This window comes from Neovison vison, chromosome 1 (assembly GCF_020171115.1).
Source record: "Neovison vison isolate M4711 chromosome 1, ASM_NN_V1, whole genome shotgun sequence".
Taxonomy (NCBI): Eukaryota; Metazoa; Chordata; class Mammalia; order Carnivora; family Mustelidae; genus Neogale; species Neogale vison.
Window position 1 is genome coordinate 52681445 of NC_058091.1, and position 18655 is coordinate 52700099.

Genomic DNA, 18655 nt, shown 5'->3' on the forward strand with positions numbered 1-18655 from the left:
CAGTTTAATATGCAAAATATATCTTATTTTGCACATAAGCAATATTTAGACATTTCAAGTGTCAACATAATACTTTAATTCAAAGAATTTTAAGAATGTTTTTGTTTTTATTTATATTGTCTAAAATTTCAAGTATGTTCTTACCAGCAATACTACTATAATACTACAGTACAAAAACAAAAATAATAACCATTTCATTTAGGTTAATATATTATTTAAACTAATCTGCTATCATATGTCTACTCAGGAATTTCAGAGTATCAAAATAAGAGGAAAAAATATTGTTCAAGAGAATTAGGAACTCATAATTAATGAATATAACTTATAACAAAAGTTAGACTTTTCATTCAATTACCTGAAAAGTATTAAAAGCTTTCTCTTACATTTACATTTATTTTTTAAAAAATCTAGCTTTATAAACATTATTTTATGAAGGTAGTTATTTAGAGCTTATTTCAGTCCACAGGGGATTTCAGGAGCCTTACACTGTTGTTATTATTATAGTATTCTCATGCTTAAATAGTTTCTAATTACACCATTTTTTAATATTTAAAATACTCATAATGAAACCCACATGCAGAGTTTTCTTATAAATACAACAACAATATTTTATGGAAATGCATAAAAGAGAAGTTAATTTCATGTCTTTGTCCTATTTATTATGATTTTTTTATTCATTTAACTTATGATACAAAAGTTTTAAAATTACCTTTCTCTATGCTAAATACTCAACAATTCGAACCAATTAGTAGTGTTCCATTTCTAAGACACATCATATGACAATTCCTTGTCAGACTTCAAAGAATAAATTTCTGATCCAAAATAAACGAGATGTTCTTCAATGTTAAATAAGCAGTTTGAAGGGTTTGTCACACAAAGCACTTATCTTTTACAAAGTTATTAAAAGCTTTAATCAAATTTCAGTGCAATACATACACCCATAAAGCACAGTGAAAGAAAACACACTGAAAATAAATTAAAAACTGAATCATTGACTTGAGACAGGCTCTTTTTAACATGGCAGCCATTCTATAAATAAGAGTCTATGAAAGTGATCATTTACCTGAAGCCCCTGGCTGTGCCTGCTTTTCTCTCTCAACTCAACTAGTCCTCTCTAGCCATCCCGAGCTGGACTACTCCAGCTAAAACAAAACTGTTGAATGAGGAAGGAAACAGAAAACACATGGGAAAGAGAAGGTTTGAAGGTCAACCAAACAGTAAGCAGAAGCAAGAACATTAGGAGAAGCAGGTATGAATCGGATATGTTAAGCAACAAGAAAGAACAGATTCATAAAATTTTAAGAATTTCTGTATGTACAATTACTACACCTATTTTATGTTATTTTGTATGCGAATATCAACAAGGCAGGGTCTGCTCTTGCAGTTCACTCATGGGATTTTTTATAGTAATCTATATTATCTTCTATAAGTATAAAACAATATATTTTACTCTAAATGCAACAAAAACAATATTTCAAGTAATAAATTTAACACAAATACCTTAAACTTGTTTCCCACACTGATGAAGCTAAGTTTTCCTGCTTTTTGTTTAGTATCCTTGTTGTTATTTGTGGATGATTCAAATAACTCTCGTATAAATTTATCCCTGGACTCACATATTAAGGATTCAAGAGACATATGTAAAGCATCATTATTTTTTTCCACAAATTGGGTCTGAAAAATAAAGGAACAGGAATGATTCAGTCCATTCTGTGGTAATATCCTTTGATGTAGCTCTGTTCAATAGAATTTTCCAAGATGACAGAACTGTTCTGTATCTGCACTGTCCAACACAGTTGCCACCAATATAGACACGGAGCACATGAAGTATGGCTAGTGTACTGAGGAACTAAATTTTAAACTTTATTAAATTTAAATGGAAATAACCAGATGTGGCTAGAGATTAACATTCTGTACAGTGAAGCTTCAACTTCAGATGGTTTTCTCTTGGTAAAAGTCATACTCACTGTTTCATAGCACACTGCCCCTGCAAAATGCCGGATAATGAAGCCTTCATCATCTCTGATGTTCCTATGAATTGCCAACTTAGATTTTCTGGGTATCTGAAAAGAGTACATATATCAGTTATTAAATTATCAAAAACAGATTACATAATTTCCTTTAGAAAACATCTGGGATGTGAAATACTTAAATTATAAACGATACATAGAACTGTACCCCTGAAACAAATAATACATTATATGTTAATTTTAAAAAATTAAAAAACTTTTAAAGGATATTTTCACACTTCACACAATTATATTACCTTTGAAACATCTAGTAAGCTTTAAACTACCAATGAAATCTAGCAAGTATTTGGTTATAATCTCCTAGAAAAGAAAAAAGGACTAAGACAAAAAAAAAACAACACTGTAAGTATGCAAAACAATGGGCATTTTTATAAAGTTAACTACTTATGTCTAAAGTAGTGGTTCTTGACCTTGATTGGCAAATTACCCGAAGAACTTTTTTTTAAATTTATTTTTCTTAATTTTAATAAACATATAATGTATTTTTATCCCCAGGGGTACAGGTCTGTGAATAGCAAGGTTTACACACTTCACAGCACTCACCATAGCACATACCCTCCCCAATGTCCATAACCCCCCCCCCCCGTACCCCCTTCCCCCAGCAACCCTCAGTTTGTTTTGTGAGATTAAGAGTCACTTATGGTTTGTCTCCCTCCCAATCCCATCTTGTTTCATTATTCTTCTCCTACCCCCTTAAACCCTCCCATGTTGCATCTCTACTTCCTTATATCAAGGAGATCATATGATAGTTGTCTTTCTCGGATTGACTTATTTCGCTAAGCATGATACCCTCTAGTTCTATCCATGTCATCGCAAATGGCAAGATTTCATTCTTTTGATGGCTACATAATATTCCATTGTGTGTCTATATACCACATCTTCTTTATCCATTCATCTGTGGATGGACATCTAGGTTTGGCTATTGTAGACATTGTCGCTATAAACATTTACCCAAAGAACTTTTAAACCTCCTAAATCCCATACCATTTATATCCGATGATTCCTAGCTACAGCCAAGGTCGTTCTAAAACACATCTGAAATCAGTACAGGAACTTTTCCACTCTTACAGCTATACATTCTAACATGTATAGAGGAGCCTAAATCTATCTGAAGGACACTGAATCATTTTAGGGTTATACTATCAATTATAGCATCTCATATTTAAAAATCTCCAAAATGCCTTCACATAAGAGTATACGTCTGACCCTCAAAATAACCTAAGGATAAGAAAGACATTCTCATTTAAAAATGCAGAAGCCTGGGGCTCCTGGGTGGCTCAGTGGGTTAAGACCTCTGTCTTCGGCTCAGGTCATGATCCTAGAGTCCTGGGATGGAGCCCCACATCGGGCTCTCTGCTCCGCGGGGGGCCTGCTTCCCCCCACCACCTGCCTGCCTCTCTGCCTACTTGTGATCTCTGTCTGTCAAATAAATAAATAAAATCTTTAAAAAAAAAAAATGTAGAAGCTAAGACTTTGAGAGCCTTACCAGGCCTTTTCTAGGTGAGAGAGCTGGCAGACTAAGGAGGCTCTTCTCTGTGAGGTGATAACACCAGCATGAGTCAGAGTAAAGGTGCTGGACTCAAAATGTCTGGCCTGATTCCCAATTCCATCACTTTCCTTACTATGCTACACATGACCGTCACTTAACCTCTTTGTGTATGTCTCCTCATCTCTGGCATGGGGATACAAACAGGATCCACCTCAGGGATTATGAGGATTAAATAAAATACTTCAAGTAAAACCCTTAGATCAATGACTAGCACATACTAAGTGTTCAATAGATAATGATTATTATTTTTATTTCCAAAGAATTATAACAAAAGCAATGGTTTATAAAAATTAGAATTTACTGTCTTGCTCTTGTTCTCTTTTGAAACAAGCAGCCAAAGTCCATTTTTGATGTTTTAGCTTGCTGTCCCTATAGTTATATGTACTATATAACTCCAGGTAGTCACAGTTCTGTTGACCAGCAAGCAATCAGTACTCTTGTTAAAGGTAACCATGCATCACGCTGGTCATAACAAAGACCAGTGAACAGTAAATAAATAGGACTGGATATAACACATCTTCAATCATAGCAAAAGTTTGTTGAGGGAAGATACATATTGTTTTATTTCAATCTCCACTGAAGAGAAACAGCTTCCCATTATAGAAATATTTAAGGATACAGAAGAACTCCAAGTCAGTGGGACAGGTGATTGCTAGATTCAGTCCCCTTGAGGTTATCATAATTACATTAGCTTTTCAAGGAAATACATTCAACCTATTTACCTAACACATTCTTAATTTAGTTACTGATGTATGGAAACAAGAATATTTGTCTTCATTCACTTCAGCTCTTAGGGCTATCAAAGCCCTGGCTGTTACACTAGGTTACAATCTCAAAACAATAAACAGAATGGGAGGCATTTGCCACTCTAAGCAGCTTCTCTTCCTTTTCCTGCCTTTCCTTTGTTGTCCTCTGTAAGTTAAGGTAGAACCTATCTTCCTGGATCAAATTAACATCCACATTTCTCTGGGCTAATCAGTTCTTACTGGGCACAAGGATGGAGGTGTCCTTGTATTACCTCAAGTAATGATGGCTGAGTGTAAAGATAAACACAGAATTAGGTGAATAAGGTAAACCTCAAGAGCCACAGGGGCCAGCCTAATGCAGAACAGCCCTACAATTCACTGCTGCAAGGATTCAACCTCAGCTCTATATCCCAACAGCAGTGCAGGGAACTAGGTCTTCTGGCCCCTGGGTGGCTCAGTCAGTTGAGCGGCTGACTCCTGGCTTTGGCTTGGGTCATGATTTCAGGGTCATGAGATTGAGCCCCCTGTCAGGCTCTGTGCTCAGCACAGAGTCTGCCTGAGATCCTCTCTCCCTCCCCCTCTGCCCCTACCCCTGCACATGTGCTCTCTCTCTAAAATTTAAAAAAAAAAAAAAATCTTCAAAAAGGGGAAGAAAAAAAACAAGTGTACTTCTCATTTATTTCTACAGTTATATGTCTGGTTTTCCCTTCAGCTAATTCTTCTACTGCTTCAGTTTCTATGTCTGTCTCTGGGTATATTTTCCATTCAAAACTCCCTAGGAAAGAACATTAAAATAAATTGCCTACCCATTATCTAATATGGATTGCTTGCACCAGTCAGTCTCTAAGCCATGAACTTTACTGCTCGTCTTATAAACGTGCAGACTGGCGGCTCTTTGGGATTCTAGGTGCTAACCCCTGGAATGTGATCAAGGTCACATGATAGAAAAAAAAGCAACTCGTGGCCACTTTACTAAAAGAAAGAACATAAAACAGCAGGTAAACCATTTTGTACATTTTAGATTGATAGAATGTACTTTCTATCCAGCTAAAAGGGTCTTCATTAGATAGATCATCATCACCCAAACTATACATGTATAAATTCAGTGCCTATCTATAGAAGATGCTGTGCTGAATAAATTACAGTTATTCTCAGCCCCATATAACTTATTATTCTGATTATTTAATATGCAGTATCTAGTATATCTTTCTAAAGATTTCTCTTCCCACCACAGAGTCTCAGTTTTGGAATGGTAAACTCACAGTGAGTCGGAAATGTTCTTTGTGCTTCTGGTGAACTGCAGATGTAAAGTGTTGGTCACTTGGCTGGGGAAGGCGATTTTCTTCATCTAAAATATCCAATATCCCCACTAATTTTGCTTCAATTAAATCTATTCCAAAAAAAATTAAAATATGTTAGGGTAAAAACATTTTAAAGATATATGAACAATTTACTAATCACAAATTTAAAGTACTGGTCAGAAGCAATATAGCAGATTTGTAAATATCCTCACAGGTACAGAAAGCAGGTATTTTATTTCAAATCTGACAATTTTTTGGAAAGTAACATCATATACAGGTTTCCTCCACTATGGAAAAGTCTGCTTTATGCCACTTTGCTTTTATGGAAGACCTACATTAATGTCTATTTTCACTAGCTGAAAGAAATCGAAAGAGAATATTTGCACTTACAAAATGTTAACTGCTTCTCCAATTTATACCATTTTGGCTTTCAAAGTTTTCATAAAAATGCTCTATTTTCAGATAGCAGGGGAAACTAATATAAGTTTTAGAAAAATAACACCAGACACATATAATTAATGTAATAACCATTCTATCTGCAGGCTTGGATGAGAGAGGCTAAAGAACCAAAAATTCCTCCTCTCCATATAATACCTACATTCAAAATGAAGTAAAACTACAGAAACTTTCACATGCAGAGCTTTTAAAACTACTTTTCAATACTGACTCAAATGTTTTCCAGCAAAACTTCAGTAACAGCACATTTTTATCCTCCTACCATTCAGGTAATTTGAATTTCCTGCTTATACAAAATATCTATAAAATATAAAGTGCTAAAAGTATATAAAATCTATTAAATGGGACAAGACTCCAAAAGCTATAGAACGTATGAAAAGAAATCAAAATTCTAACTGCATTGTTCAGAGAATGATACTTTTTAGGCAAGTGGTGATGGTGAAAGGGGGGCAGCTGAATTAAGCTATAAATGAGTATTTTGATAGAAGGATATGAAAGTGGGCAAAAGATAAACAAAATAGGAGGAGTTCCAGCCAAGATATAAAGTCAAAGGCACAGAGATCTGAGAAAGGCTGTGATGTGTAAAGGAAACACTCTGTGAGCCAGCTAGGATGTAAAAATGCTTTGGAAAGTTGTATCAGTATAAAGTATTATTACTATTACTATTATTATTATACATTATTTCCAAATGTAGCACATGAGTTACTGACTCAATTGTCATATGGAGTTTTGAAAACAAAGTCTGCCCAACAGTTGATTTTCATGATGAGGTCGGAAAATAAAGAAAGATTGAGCACTAGGCTGAGGGGTGACGGGGAAAGGTTTCCTTACTGATAAAAACAGAAACCCTGTTCTCCTGACTGCACTGCATTATCCAGATCTGACACGTGAAACTTGTGAAGCTAACTTGCAATGGATCGGAGGGTGCTGACAATGCAGAGAACAAAACAAGGGAACTAAACTACAGAAGAGTCAAACACTGAAAAACCTCACTCAGAGCCTGGCTAACCTATGGGCTTCCTCAAGTGAGATAATTTATCTCTACTACTTAAGGCATTTAGTTCCCATCTTAACTTACTCACAAGTTGACTGTTTAAGAATGAAAATGTTCATCATGGTAAACAAAAGAAATTTAAGGAAAACTTTCGCCAATGGCTGAATTTGATGCCTTGGTAGGAAAAAAACTTCCTGGCAGAACAAGAGAAGTAAAACTTCTCTCAAATACCAGAGTTTCAAGTCCCATAACAATTAATTTCAATCACAGAGCACAGAAAAATTACTAGTAAAAGCATGTACTATATCTTCCCATATTTTCCAAAAATAGAATAAAAAAAACCACATACCTATACAGTCCTGATTATCCACATAATGCACTTCATTAACACCTAAACCTTCTTTTTGATAAAGTTCTTGTTCCTAAAATAAAATAATCATAATCACAGATATGGAAATACTGTTATGATATGAAATGGTATGTTTTGTGCCACTTCTCATAACTTTTGTTGATTAGTCCAGAGTACAAAGGCTCATACCAACTAGTTCAGGGGTTAAGGAGACTTACAAAACATTAGGGAAGAAAGATCCCTGCCCCTAAAGCAATGTAAAGTCAGAAACTAATGACCAACATATGATTTATATATGTGGAAATGTTCCCACCTACAGATAAGCACACTTTTCTTGAAATACGCAGAGAAATTACACACACATATGGAGATCTGTTCAAACTCAAGGAAAGGCCAGGCTCTGAAATACCTTCAGCAATTTTAAAGTCAAACTTATTAGAAAAATAGACCAAGAGTCAGCAAACTTTTTCTGTAAAGGGCCAGAGAGTAAATATTTTCAATTGTGAGTCACATGGTCTTTGTCAAAACTACTCAATTAAGCCACTACAGCACAAAAGCAGCCATAGATAACAGTTAATGAAGAAGCATGGCTGTGTTCCAATAAAACTTCATTTGCATAAATAGGCAGCCTGCTGGATCTGTCCCAAAGGCCATAGTCTACCAACCCCTGGAATACACAGAAGAACATAAGAACTTGCTATGATAGTTTTTAAAAAAAGTTTAAAGAACAGCTAAACAAAGTAGCTCCCTTTGACATGAAACTACTTCTTCTATTTCCTCAATAGTCCTAAACTGTTGTCCAAAGATTGGGGAGATTTTTAACATGTACACACAGGCACTAAAATCAAAGAAACAGCAATTAATTGCAAATGGGCTCTAGTAGCTACACAGTGATACATACAAGGAATATAACATTGTAAAAAGTAAGTGTAATTTGGAAGAATAATATACAAGTTAAAGTTGAGTTCCTACATATAAGTCTGGTACCTTCTTAAAGAAAAAAAAAAAGGATTTATCAAAGATGGGTGAGCAATGCATTGAGCTTAGGCTGATGTGTATTTTAATCTTTTTTCCCAAATGTTTAAATATTCCCTTCCACAAGATATACTAGAAAAGGTTTCTATCATTTTAGAAGTCAGTATCCATTTAAGAACCAATCTGAATCTGAAATCCAAACATTTATTTTAAAGAACTGTTATAAAAATAAACATGTATCAAGATACCATCTCCTGGTCATGTTTCTAGATAAAGCTTGCTGGGCTGGTGTGGAAGGGACTGATGAGTATTTGGTTTACCTATTCATTTATGCCAGAAATGGCTTAACCTACAGTATAGTATACAAGTAAAAAGTATAACAGGGAAAGTGCTTGGAAACCCATAAAAACAAAATAAAATAAAAATGTGAGAAAAGATTAATGGAATGGGAAAAAGAAAGAATATTTCACATTTCAAGACCAGATACAGTGGAGAAGAGAACTTAGAAAACAGCAGTACTAATATGAGGAGAACATGGTTGTGGGCCAGCCACTCGAAGGTGGGTTCAGACCTGCAGTAGTCAGTAAACTGCTCTGGTAATCAGTTTCTTCATTTGTAAAATAAAAAGCTGAGCTAGATCATCTCTGTGTTCCCTGTAACTCTACTGTCTACATTCAGTAAAACATGTCTCCAATAGCTCAAAAAGGAAGGAAAGCCAAATACAAAGGATTTGTACAAAGGAGAATTCAAATACAAGAATGGTGAGTCTAATCACACATCAAGTGATCCAAACCTATCTTTACTTATTCTGTAAAGAATTATAAAATAACTTTCCTAGACTTGGGGCTGTGAGTGTTGGTCACACCCGCAGTTACTCACTAGGAGCAGTGGCAACTGGGCAGTGCACACTGTAGCCTGGCAGAGAAAGCACTGGCCAGAGGCACTCCAGGCCAATGGCCACACTGATTTGGTGGCTTTCCTGTGACACAGAGAAAGGGTGAGCAGGTAGCAGAGTGGGTAAAAGCAGAAGAAGGGTGGGAGATGCCAATGTCAAAGATGAGAGTAGAAAGTTGTTTGGCAGTGGCAGAAGTAGGGGCAACAGACTCAGAAAAAGAAACAACGGAAATTCCCAGTCTAGCAAAAGACACTAGTATGAAGCAATAGATGTTCACTTCTGCGGAGGTGCCTGCTAGAGATTTTATTGGGTTCCTAAGCTTAGGTGTACAATTAACACTTCTGATGTGCCTGAGCAACAGCTAAGCCACTGGGGGCCTATCCTAGCCATCTCTGATCTCCTGAACCACCTTACATTATACCCCTTCTATCAGTGTAACTGCAGCATGTCTCTGTTCCTTAAATTAAAATAGCGTAATGCAGTTCTTAATTTAAATTGTAATAGCAATTACCTCTTTCAGAATCCTTTCATTAAAAAATTGTTGAAGTTTTTCATTGCAATAGTTGATGCAAAATTGTTCAAAACTGTTGTGTTCAAAGTACTCTGTAAAATATAAAACCAGAATCAAAAGTCATCAACTTCATATTATAAATTTATCTTAGGATAAAATTTTATTGTATCAATGCTTAGTTTAAAATTAGGTAAAAAAAATTTCACATAATTGTTTTAGATTCCTCAAATGCTCTTATTTCAAGACAAAATTTTTTAAGTATTTAAGTACTGAAAACACTGTGTTTTACTCAACAAAGACAATGTGTGTTGAATGAGATAAATATTATATAGTGTAAGATACAAAATGTAAGCCACTTACAACATAATTTTCTTAAGCACAGGTGTTAACAGCAATCTAAATTAACTAAAGAACAAAAATGACCTAAATGCAAGTGCTTTAGATCTTTTTCTGTATAATCTGTAAAATTACAGTTATAAAAAAACATTATGAACACTAACTCATTTTTAAAATGAAAAGACTATATTACATTATCTCTAAGATCCCTGCAGCTCTAAAATGTTATGATTCTGTGTATGTGCCTGTTACACTAAACCTAGGCAGACCAGGAAACAAATGTCTCAAGATTCTGAAATCTTAAGTCAGTGATGAGTGTTTGCCTACCTTTGAACAAAAAGTTTTAACATATACATCACATCAAAACCAAAACTCTATTCCCCCCAAAAAGTAAACACTCAAACCTTCCCTCGGCAAAAGCAAACAAACTACACAGGAAGAAAACATCGCTCATACACAGGCAGAAGGAACACCCACATTGAAAAAGCCCAATATAAAATCAGTCAGATTTACTTTGAGATTTTTTACAAAACAGTCATTCAAAACAACATGGCATTTAGATGTTAGTGATCCATTTCATTTCTGATTGCAGAGCCCCATGGTTGTTCTCAATATTTATCTTGAATATATATCAACATAAAATATCTTGTATGTACTTTATGTACTATACTATATGCTATATCCTTAAAAAATATTTTTTCATTTGGTGGGAATTCACTGGAAATAGCTATCTGTTGATAACACTAATGATGAATTTCTACATAGAGCAATGAGTTTGACTTATATGGTAGGTCAACTAGTACCCGGTACTACACTATTGTCAGTGGTTTTAGGGACTTAATCTTCTTTATTAGTAGCATTAAAGACTTTACCTTTATTCAGTTGCATTCCTTTAGGAGTACAGAGACATCCCCTAACAATAATGGTTTCAATCAACATGTTTTTTTCCTTTTTTTTTTTTTTTTTTTGAGGTGGGGGAGGAGCCAAGGGGGGGAACAGAGAGAATCTTAAGCAGGCTCCACACCTAGTGCAGCCACCAAGCAGGGCTCAATCTCATGACGCTGAGATCATGACCTGAGCCAGAATCAAGAGTCAGACACAGCCAGATGAGCCACCCAGGCGCCCCTCAGTCAACATGTTTTAATTTCAGCATTAGTGTGACCAAAATCTATGAGTTTTTCCCTTTCTTAAGCATCGGCTTCCTATTTAAATTACATTATGAAATGAAATCTAAGTATGGACATATAACTGAAAATACATCAAGTGAAAGGTATTACAAGGGAAAAAGGTTTTTTTACATTTTAAATATATGTGAAAAACTGAATAAAAAATATCAAATACAGATTCATGAACAAAAACTGTACTTACCGAAACCAGCAATATCTAGGACTCCAATAAAATAAGATGATGTTTCAAAAGGAAAACACTGATTTACTCTGTTTACCACATGATCAAAAAGATGGCTATAGACAGTCTTTGCCAAGGCATCACGAGCATTGTTTGCTTGCTCCACTTTCAAGGGTACCCTATAAAAGAAGACTATACCAATGAAACTTTTTTACAGTAATAACTGGGAAAATAATGCCAGATATCAAGACCAAAGTGTATCTAAAACTTTCACTGTGAAGAACAAAATGAATAGCTACAGAAGGTCATCTGCCAATAGGCACAAATAAATGGGGCTAAGAAGCATAGTAAAAGAACTAAAGAAGTTATCTACACGTAGATAAAAAAAATGTTTTATTGAGTAAAAACTTTAGGCTCAAAAAATGGTTTAATCTTAATTTATGCTTTATTGCACATGATGAATATATAAAAAATTATTCAGAGGAATAATCTTCCTTTCAACCTTCAAAGACTTACTTTAAATGCAAAGGAAACTGTGTTTAATTCAGGATAACTTTAAAGTATGGTACCTTATTTAACACTGTTTAGGAAGAAATGTTTACATCTAAAAATCTGGACTGTCCAATTCTACTATTTAATATAAGTAACTACACAACAACGCTAGATGTTGCAGATACAGACACAGAGCCCTCTTCCTAAAGAAAATTATACTCTAATAAAGAAACTACCATAAAAGTGAATTTTCAAACAGCATGCTTAATGCTATCATAAGGGTAAGTAGGAGGCACCATGGAACACCAAAAAAAAAAAAAAAGTCAAATTTGGAAGTAACCTTAAAAGTCTTTCAGGTCGGGGGGCGCCTGGGTAGCTCAGTGGGTTAAAGTCTCTGCCTTCCGCTTGGGTCATGATCCCAGGTCCTGGGATCGAACCCCGCATCGGGCTCTCTGCTCAGCAGGGAGCCTGCTTCCTCCTCTCTCTCTGCCTGCCTCTCTGCCTACTTGTGATCTCGGTCTGTCAAATAAATAAATAAAATCTTTAAAAAAAAAGTCTTTCAGGTCAGGGCACCTGGGTGGCTCAGTGGGTTAAAGCCTCTGCCTTCAGCTCAGGTCATGATCTCAGGGTCCTGGGATCGAGCCCCGTTGTTTTCTCTGCTCAGCGGGAAGCCTGCTTCCCCCTCTCTGCCTCTCTGCCTACTTGTGATCTCTGTCTGTCAAATAAATAAATAAAATCTTCAAAAAAAAAAAAAAAGAAAGAAAAAGTTTTTCAGGTCAGACTAATACTTGAATCCCTTCTAAACTGGTTTTCTGACTTAAACTTCCTGCAACAGAACCCCTTCCTAAAGTGAAACTTCTTTGAGTACTCCATACATAGAACACATAAAAGAAGTGCTTTAGAACAAAGGAGAAATGAAGGAAATGCTACCTGAAGATCATACACATGTGCATTTACTGTAGTTCCCTTGCGTCCCAGAAATATCTCCAAGGAAAAGCAACTGTATGGCACTACTATACATTCTCCTTGGTAAGGTTTACTTTATAATAATTTGGAATTAGTTTAGCAAACAATCAGGCTAAACATACCTTGCTAATGTTTTCCAAAATGTAAGAAGTACCAACTTTCTGTGTGGCTTAAAGTTTGTTTTTAAATCCTTCTTGGATAAATTTGTTGAAAATCTTCCTGAAATAAGTCACTAGAGCTCACTGACTGCCTTATTTAGCAAGGGATAGAGGATCTGACTTTTTTCCCTACAAATGAAGATCTTACAGTGCCTCAGAATGACGGCTGAATATCGATTTTATTTTATAGTATCAAAAACAGAAATGCCTAAAACACAGGATATTGAGCCAAAAGTGTACAGAGGCCCAAATACAACCTAGAAGTTCTTGGTTACAGATCAGAGAAACTTTGGCTATGCTCTTATTTTCCGATCATTTGCAATTTCCTCTAAATGAAGACTCCAAGAGGTAAGGGGGAAATCCTTTTGCTGAGTGTTTTACTGGAGTAAGTTTTACTTAGTAAGTTTTAGAACATGACAGTTGCAAGGAAAATGACTTTTAAAGTAAAATGATCTGTTTCCTTCTGAAAATAAATGGTGATGGTTGTACAACCTTGTAAATACACTTTAAAAATACTAAACTGTACCTTTTAGAAGAGTGAATTATTTCTCAAAAAAAGTCTGGAAAATTTGGGAAAAAATTGTTGCCTAAAACAAATATTAACATAATCAACTCATATTTTTGTAGTTGTGCAAAAGTAAACTTCTCTTACTTTATAAACTACAAATCTGTGGCATTCGGCATATCTGTAAGGAACAACTTTAAGAGCTGTGGAAGTCAGCATTGACTTGTATGGTAGATTACTGCAGTAATATGCACAGAATTCTTACCTATCAAGCACATGTTTTAGAACATTATAATGATCATAAAGATCAACTTTAAATCTCATTGTTCTCAAAGAAAGATTTTTCCCTGACAAACCATAAGGCAGCATTTTTACAGAGCAGTGAGTTAAGGAACTTACTTTATAACTGTTCCTTTGGTGCCCCCTGCTGTTGTTAGCATGACTCTTGTAGTTAAACTTACACGAAGATCATCTTGATCCAAACCTAGTAATTCAGCACAATATTCCAATGCCTGAGTAGATTTATTCTTCAGATTACAACCACCTAATGAAAATACATTTAAATTTCAAGTTAACAGACATTATGTAAACCAGATTTCCAAGATCACTTCTTAGAAGTATACTTCACTTACATAAATCTATGGAATAGACCAGGCTTATTTATGACTTTTAATTTCACTTCACTTTTTTTCACCACCCCACTCAGTGGGTTAAGTCTTTGCCTTTGGCTCAGGTCATGATCAGGGTCCTGGAATCAAGCCCCACGGTAGGCTCTCTGCTCAGCAAGATGCCCGCTACCTCCTCTCTCCCTGCCTGCCTCTCTGCCTACTTGTGATCTCTGTCATATAAATAAATAAAATAAAAAAGAGAGAGAGAGAAAGATGCCTGGGTGGCTCAGTCCATTAAGCAGCTGCCTTCGGCTCAAGTCATGTTCCCAGGGTCCTGGGTTCAAGTCCCACATTGACCTCCTTACTCAGTGGGGAGACTGCTTCTCTCTTGGCCTCCTCTGCCTGCCACTCCGCCTGCCTGTGCGTGCTCTCTCTCTCTCTCTGACAAATAAATAAATAAATAAAATCTTTAAAAAAAAAAAAAGGTCATACTGCCAAGGTCAATGGGAGACCCTCACACAAGACAGTCCACGATATAATCTTTCAGCCCATCAATATTAACCTGGACTGTTCATTTTTTATGACCTGGCAAGCAGAATATACTGATAGCTTATAATCCTTGTAAATCTCTAGAAAAATATAGTACCTTATCATTAAAATTCATATGATTCCTGAAAACCTTAAGGAATAATTTTAATAGCAAACACTGGCAATTCAGTAGGTCAGTGTGGCTGGCGGTCAACATATGAGGTTTTATTTATGTGTGTGGTGTATCTCTGTGTACCCATGCTGGGTATGTACGTGCTCCTGTTGCTCAGGAGATAACTGCTATTCCCTGTACATCATATCCATAGATTTCTAGTAATGGAGGATGTTTTAAAAAATATTATATAAAAAGAACTATATTATAATGCTTTAGCCTCTGGCCTGATGTGGTTGTTAAGACTTATTAGCTGTGTAACCCTGAACAAGTCACTTATTCTTTCTGTGTTCAGTTTCTTCATCCATTTAACAGATCATAACTGTACTTATCTAATAAGGCTGTTATAGAGATTAATGAAGTTATATATGTGAAGTTCTGAAAATAGTACCTGGTACACAGTAAGCACTATATAAAGGTTAACTACTATCATTTTTATTGTTACTGCTAATAGTTTAAAAGTAAACATTTTACTAATATTTTTAAGGTTTAATGTTTTTAAATAATTCATCATAAGACTAACTTCAAAACTATAAAGAATGTGAAAAAATCCTAAGTTTATAAAAAAAAAAAATAAGCTTATCGTGACAAATTAGTAAACTATTTAATACCCTGTCTCAGGAGAAACAGACCATGAGATTTCCTAAGAATAAGGGTTGTGAGCACCTGGGTGGCCCAGGTGGTTAAGTGTCTGCCTTCATCTCAGGTCATGATCCCAGGGTTCTAGGATCAAACCCAGGATGGGTATTTGATGAGCAGGAAGCCCGCTTCTCCCTCTGCCTCTGCCCTTCCCCCCTGCTTGCACACGCACACACACACCCTCTCTCTCTGTCAAAAAAATAAACAGAATCGTAAAAGAAGAAAGAGGGGGAGGAGGATAGGGAGGAGAAGGAGGGGCTTCAGGATAACTCACTGGAGAAAAAACAGCTTTTTCAGCAAATGGCACTGAGACTGGGTTTCTGCATGCAAAAGAATGAAGACTGATCCCTGTTTCACACCATAAATAAAAATTATGGCTAAAGACCTAAATTATGAACTAAAACTATTAAACTCATGATCTTGGACCAGGTAATGGTTTCTTAGATATGGCACCAAGAGCACAAACAACAAAAAAATCAGACAAATTAGGCTTTATCAAAATGAAAAACTTCTTTGTTTCAAAGAACATTACCCAAAAATTTAAAGGACAAGACACAGATTGAGAGAAAATATTTCCAAATTATATATCTGACAAAGAACCTGTGTCTAGAATGTAGTTTTTAAAAAACTCTTACAACTTGACAGTAAAAAGACAACCCAATTAATAGGCAAAGGATATAAATAGACATTTCTCAAAAAAATAGATACAGATGGTCAATAAAGACATGAAAAAATGTTCAATTTCATGGGCCTTCAGAAAAATGTAAATAAAAACCACAATGAAGTAAAACGCTTCACACATACTAGGATGGCTATAATCATAGACAGTGTTAGGATGTGGAGAAGGAGGAACCTTCATACACTGCTGATGAGAACATGAAATGAATACAGCTACACTGAAGAAGCTGTGGATATTTTTGTAATTATTTTATCAGAAAATTTATTCTACTATAAATGTTTAGAATACTCCTACTTATATTGAAAAGGTTTTTTGCATGATAGCATAAATGTTATTTTTAACAACAGGGATTTGGGAAGGAATGAGAGGTAAATGCTGAAGTGATGAAAATGTTCTAAAAACTAACCGAAGTGATGACTGCTCAACTTTGACTCTATTAAAAACCACTGAATTGTGTATTTTAAATGGGTGAATTGAACAGTCTATGAACTATATTTCAATAAAGCTGTTACCAAAGAAAAAGAACAAGGGGACAAGAATACTTAGAAGATATACTGAACCTTTAATTTTATGAAAATAAGCTTACTACTGACTTCTAGCTTCTACACACATACACACACACCATTATCTAAATTACATAGCTCTCAATAAACTGACCAGCAATAATTCATTAATATATTTAAACATTTCTTTTTTACTGTTTTGCAAAGTTTCTTTTTTTTTAAATTTTTTCAATTTATTTATTTTCAGAAAAACAGTATTTTTTGCAAAGTTTCTTACACACTTTCAGGAATTAGGGAATCACTTTTGTGATGCAGAATTTTAAAAAACAGGCATTTTTTGCATATGCTACCACATAAAACCTTTTCAATATAAGTAGGAGTCTTCTAAACATTTACAGTAGAAAAATTTTCTGATAAAATAATCATAAAAAATATCCACAGCTTTTTTGAGTTGTTAGGATATGCCAAAATTGAGCTCTCAAGGAGGGAAAAAAAAATTGATTCTAACTAGAAAGAAACCATTTGGTTCTATAGTAAGGATCACAGAAAAGATGAAGATTAATAAAATCTGAGCTATTAAAATTAAAATAACCTATTTTATTTTCTTAAAAGATTTTATTTATTTAAAGAAGAGAGAGAATGAGCAATGGGGAGGCAGAGGGAGAAAGACAGAGAGAAGCAGACTCCCTGCAGGGAGACCTTCGGGGGGCTCAGTCCCAGGACCTGAAGATCATGACCTGAGCCAAAGGCAGATGCTTAACCAACTGACCCACTCAGGGACCCCAAAATAATCTAGTTTATTAGTTTCCTTAATTTGTTGCTTCACTCCAATCTCCTCTGCTTTCTGCTCATTTTCCTTTCAACAGAAGGAATTTTGAGAAGAAAGATAAAAGATAATGTAAATATGTGCTATTTCCCTTTTAACTGTTTAAGTGCTTTTCAACTAACTGGATCACATCACATTTATGATCCTCTGTATATATCTGCACGCTCTACCACAGCATAATGAGATGTGAAAATGGCAACTATCACTTCTAACATTTCCAAAGTGGGCCTTAATCTAAACTTTTTTTGTGTTACTTAGAACTTTCCATATACTCCCTTTGTATAACAATACTAGAGAGCAAATGAGATATATTCTAACATTCATTACATTTTCAAAATAAGAATACTGAATCCCTCATAAAACCTAAAACTTTAGTGTACACTAAGAACATACTGATTTTGTTTTTTTATATTTTAAACTAGAATTAATTCGTATTTTTATTTTACTTATTCATTAAAAACACTTACAGTGATTACTATGTGCTGGACATAAATATTGACATCATTTAATATTTAACACATTTATTCCCCTATACAACATGAGGCAGGAGTGTTGTTATCCCCCATTTAGAGGTAAGGAAACTGAGACACAAAGAAGTAAAGTTCCTGGCCCAAGGCCACACAAGCAGATAATATGCTTGTGACGAATACTCTGGCTCAAGAACACGTACTCTTCAACACTACACTGTGCTGGCATTTGATGTTATCGACTGCGCAACATCGCAGGATATTAAATCTGAAAGTCATGAAGACTGTTTCAGTCTGCTCATTCACAGGTCAGGACTCTCAGTGAGGTTCAGTGACTGGAGGCAATTTGGGACAATGATCACAAGTACCTGAGTTAGTCAGACTTGGGGAGAACCCAGCTTTCACATCTACAACTTCATTAGTAAATAAATTACTTATGCAGAGGTTTTACTTCCATAAAATATAGATAATGCCCTCTACCCCATTATTTTTACAAAGTTTAGATTATGATTATGTTGTTTACGATGAAACACAGTATATGAAAGGTCTTGCACATAGCAGGCACATTTTTAAAAAAATGTTCTTTCTTCTTTCTTCTGATGCTCCTTCTTTATATGCATATA

At 35.2% G+C, this 18655-nt stretch overlaps 1 protein-coding gene across 6 annotated transcripts in view; it reads right to left on the bottom strand.

Annotated features, from left to right (window-relative positions):
- The window catches only part of MYO6 (myosin VI), a 153275-nt gene that overhangs the window by 39043 nt on the left and 95577 nt on the right, over positions 1–18655 (bottom strand). For all 6 annotated transcript variants that reach the window (XM_044246965.1, XM_044246962.1, XM_044246958.1 and 3 more), the window contains exons 12-18: positions 14010–14154; positions 11511–11668; positions 9807–9898; positions 7426–7498; positions 5588–5715; positions 1968–2063; positions 1501–1674 (exon numbers count right to left, since the gene is read on the bottom strand). In XM_044246965.1, coding sequence (XP_044102900.1) covers positions 1501–1674; positions 1968–2063; positions 5588–5715; positions 7426–7498; positions 9807–9898; positions 11511–11668; positions 14010–14154 — 866 coding nt within the window. The remainder of the gene's footprint in view (positions 1–1500; positions 1675–1967; positions 2064–5587; positions 5716–7425; positions 7499–9806; positions 9899–11510; positions 11669–14009; positions 14155–18655) is intronic.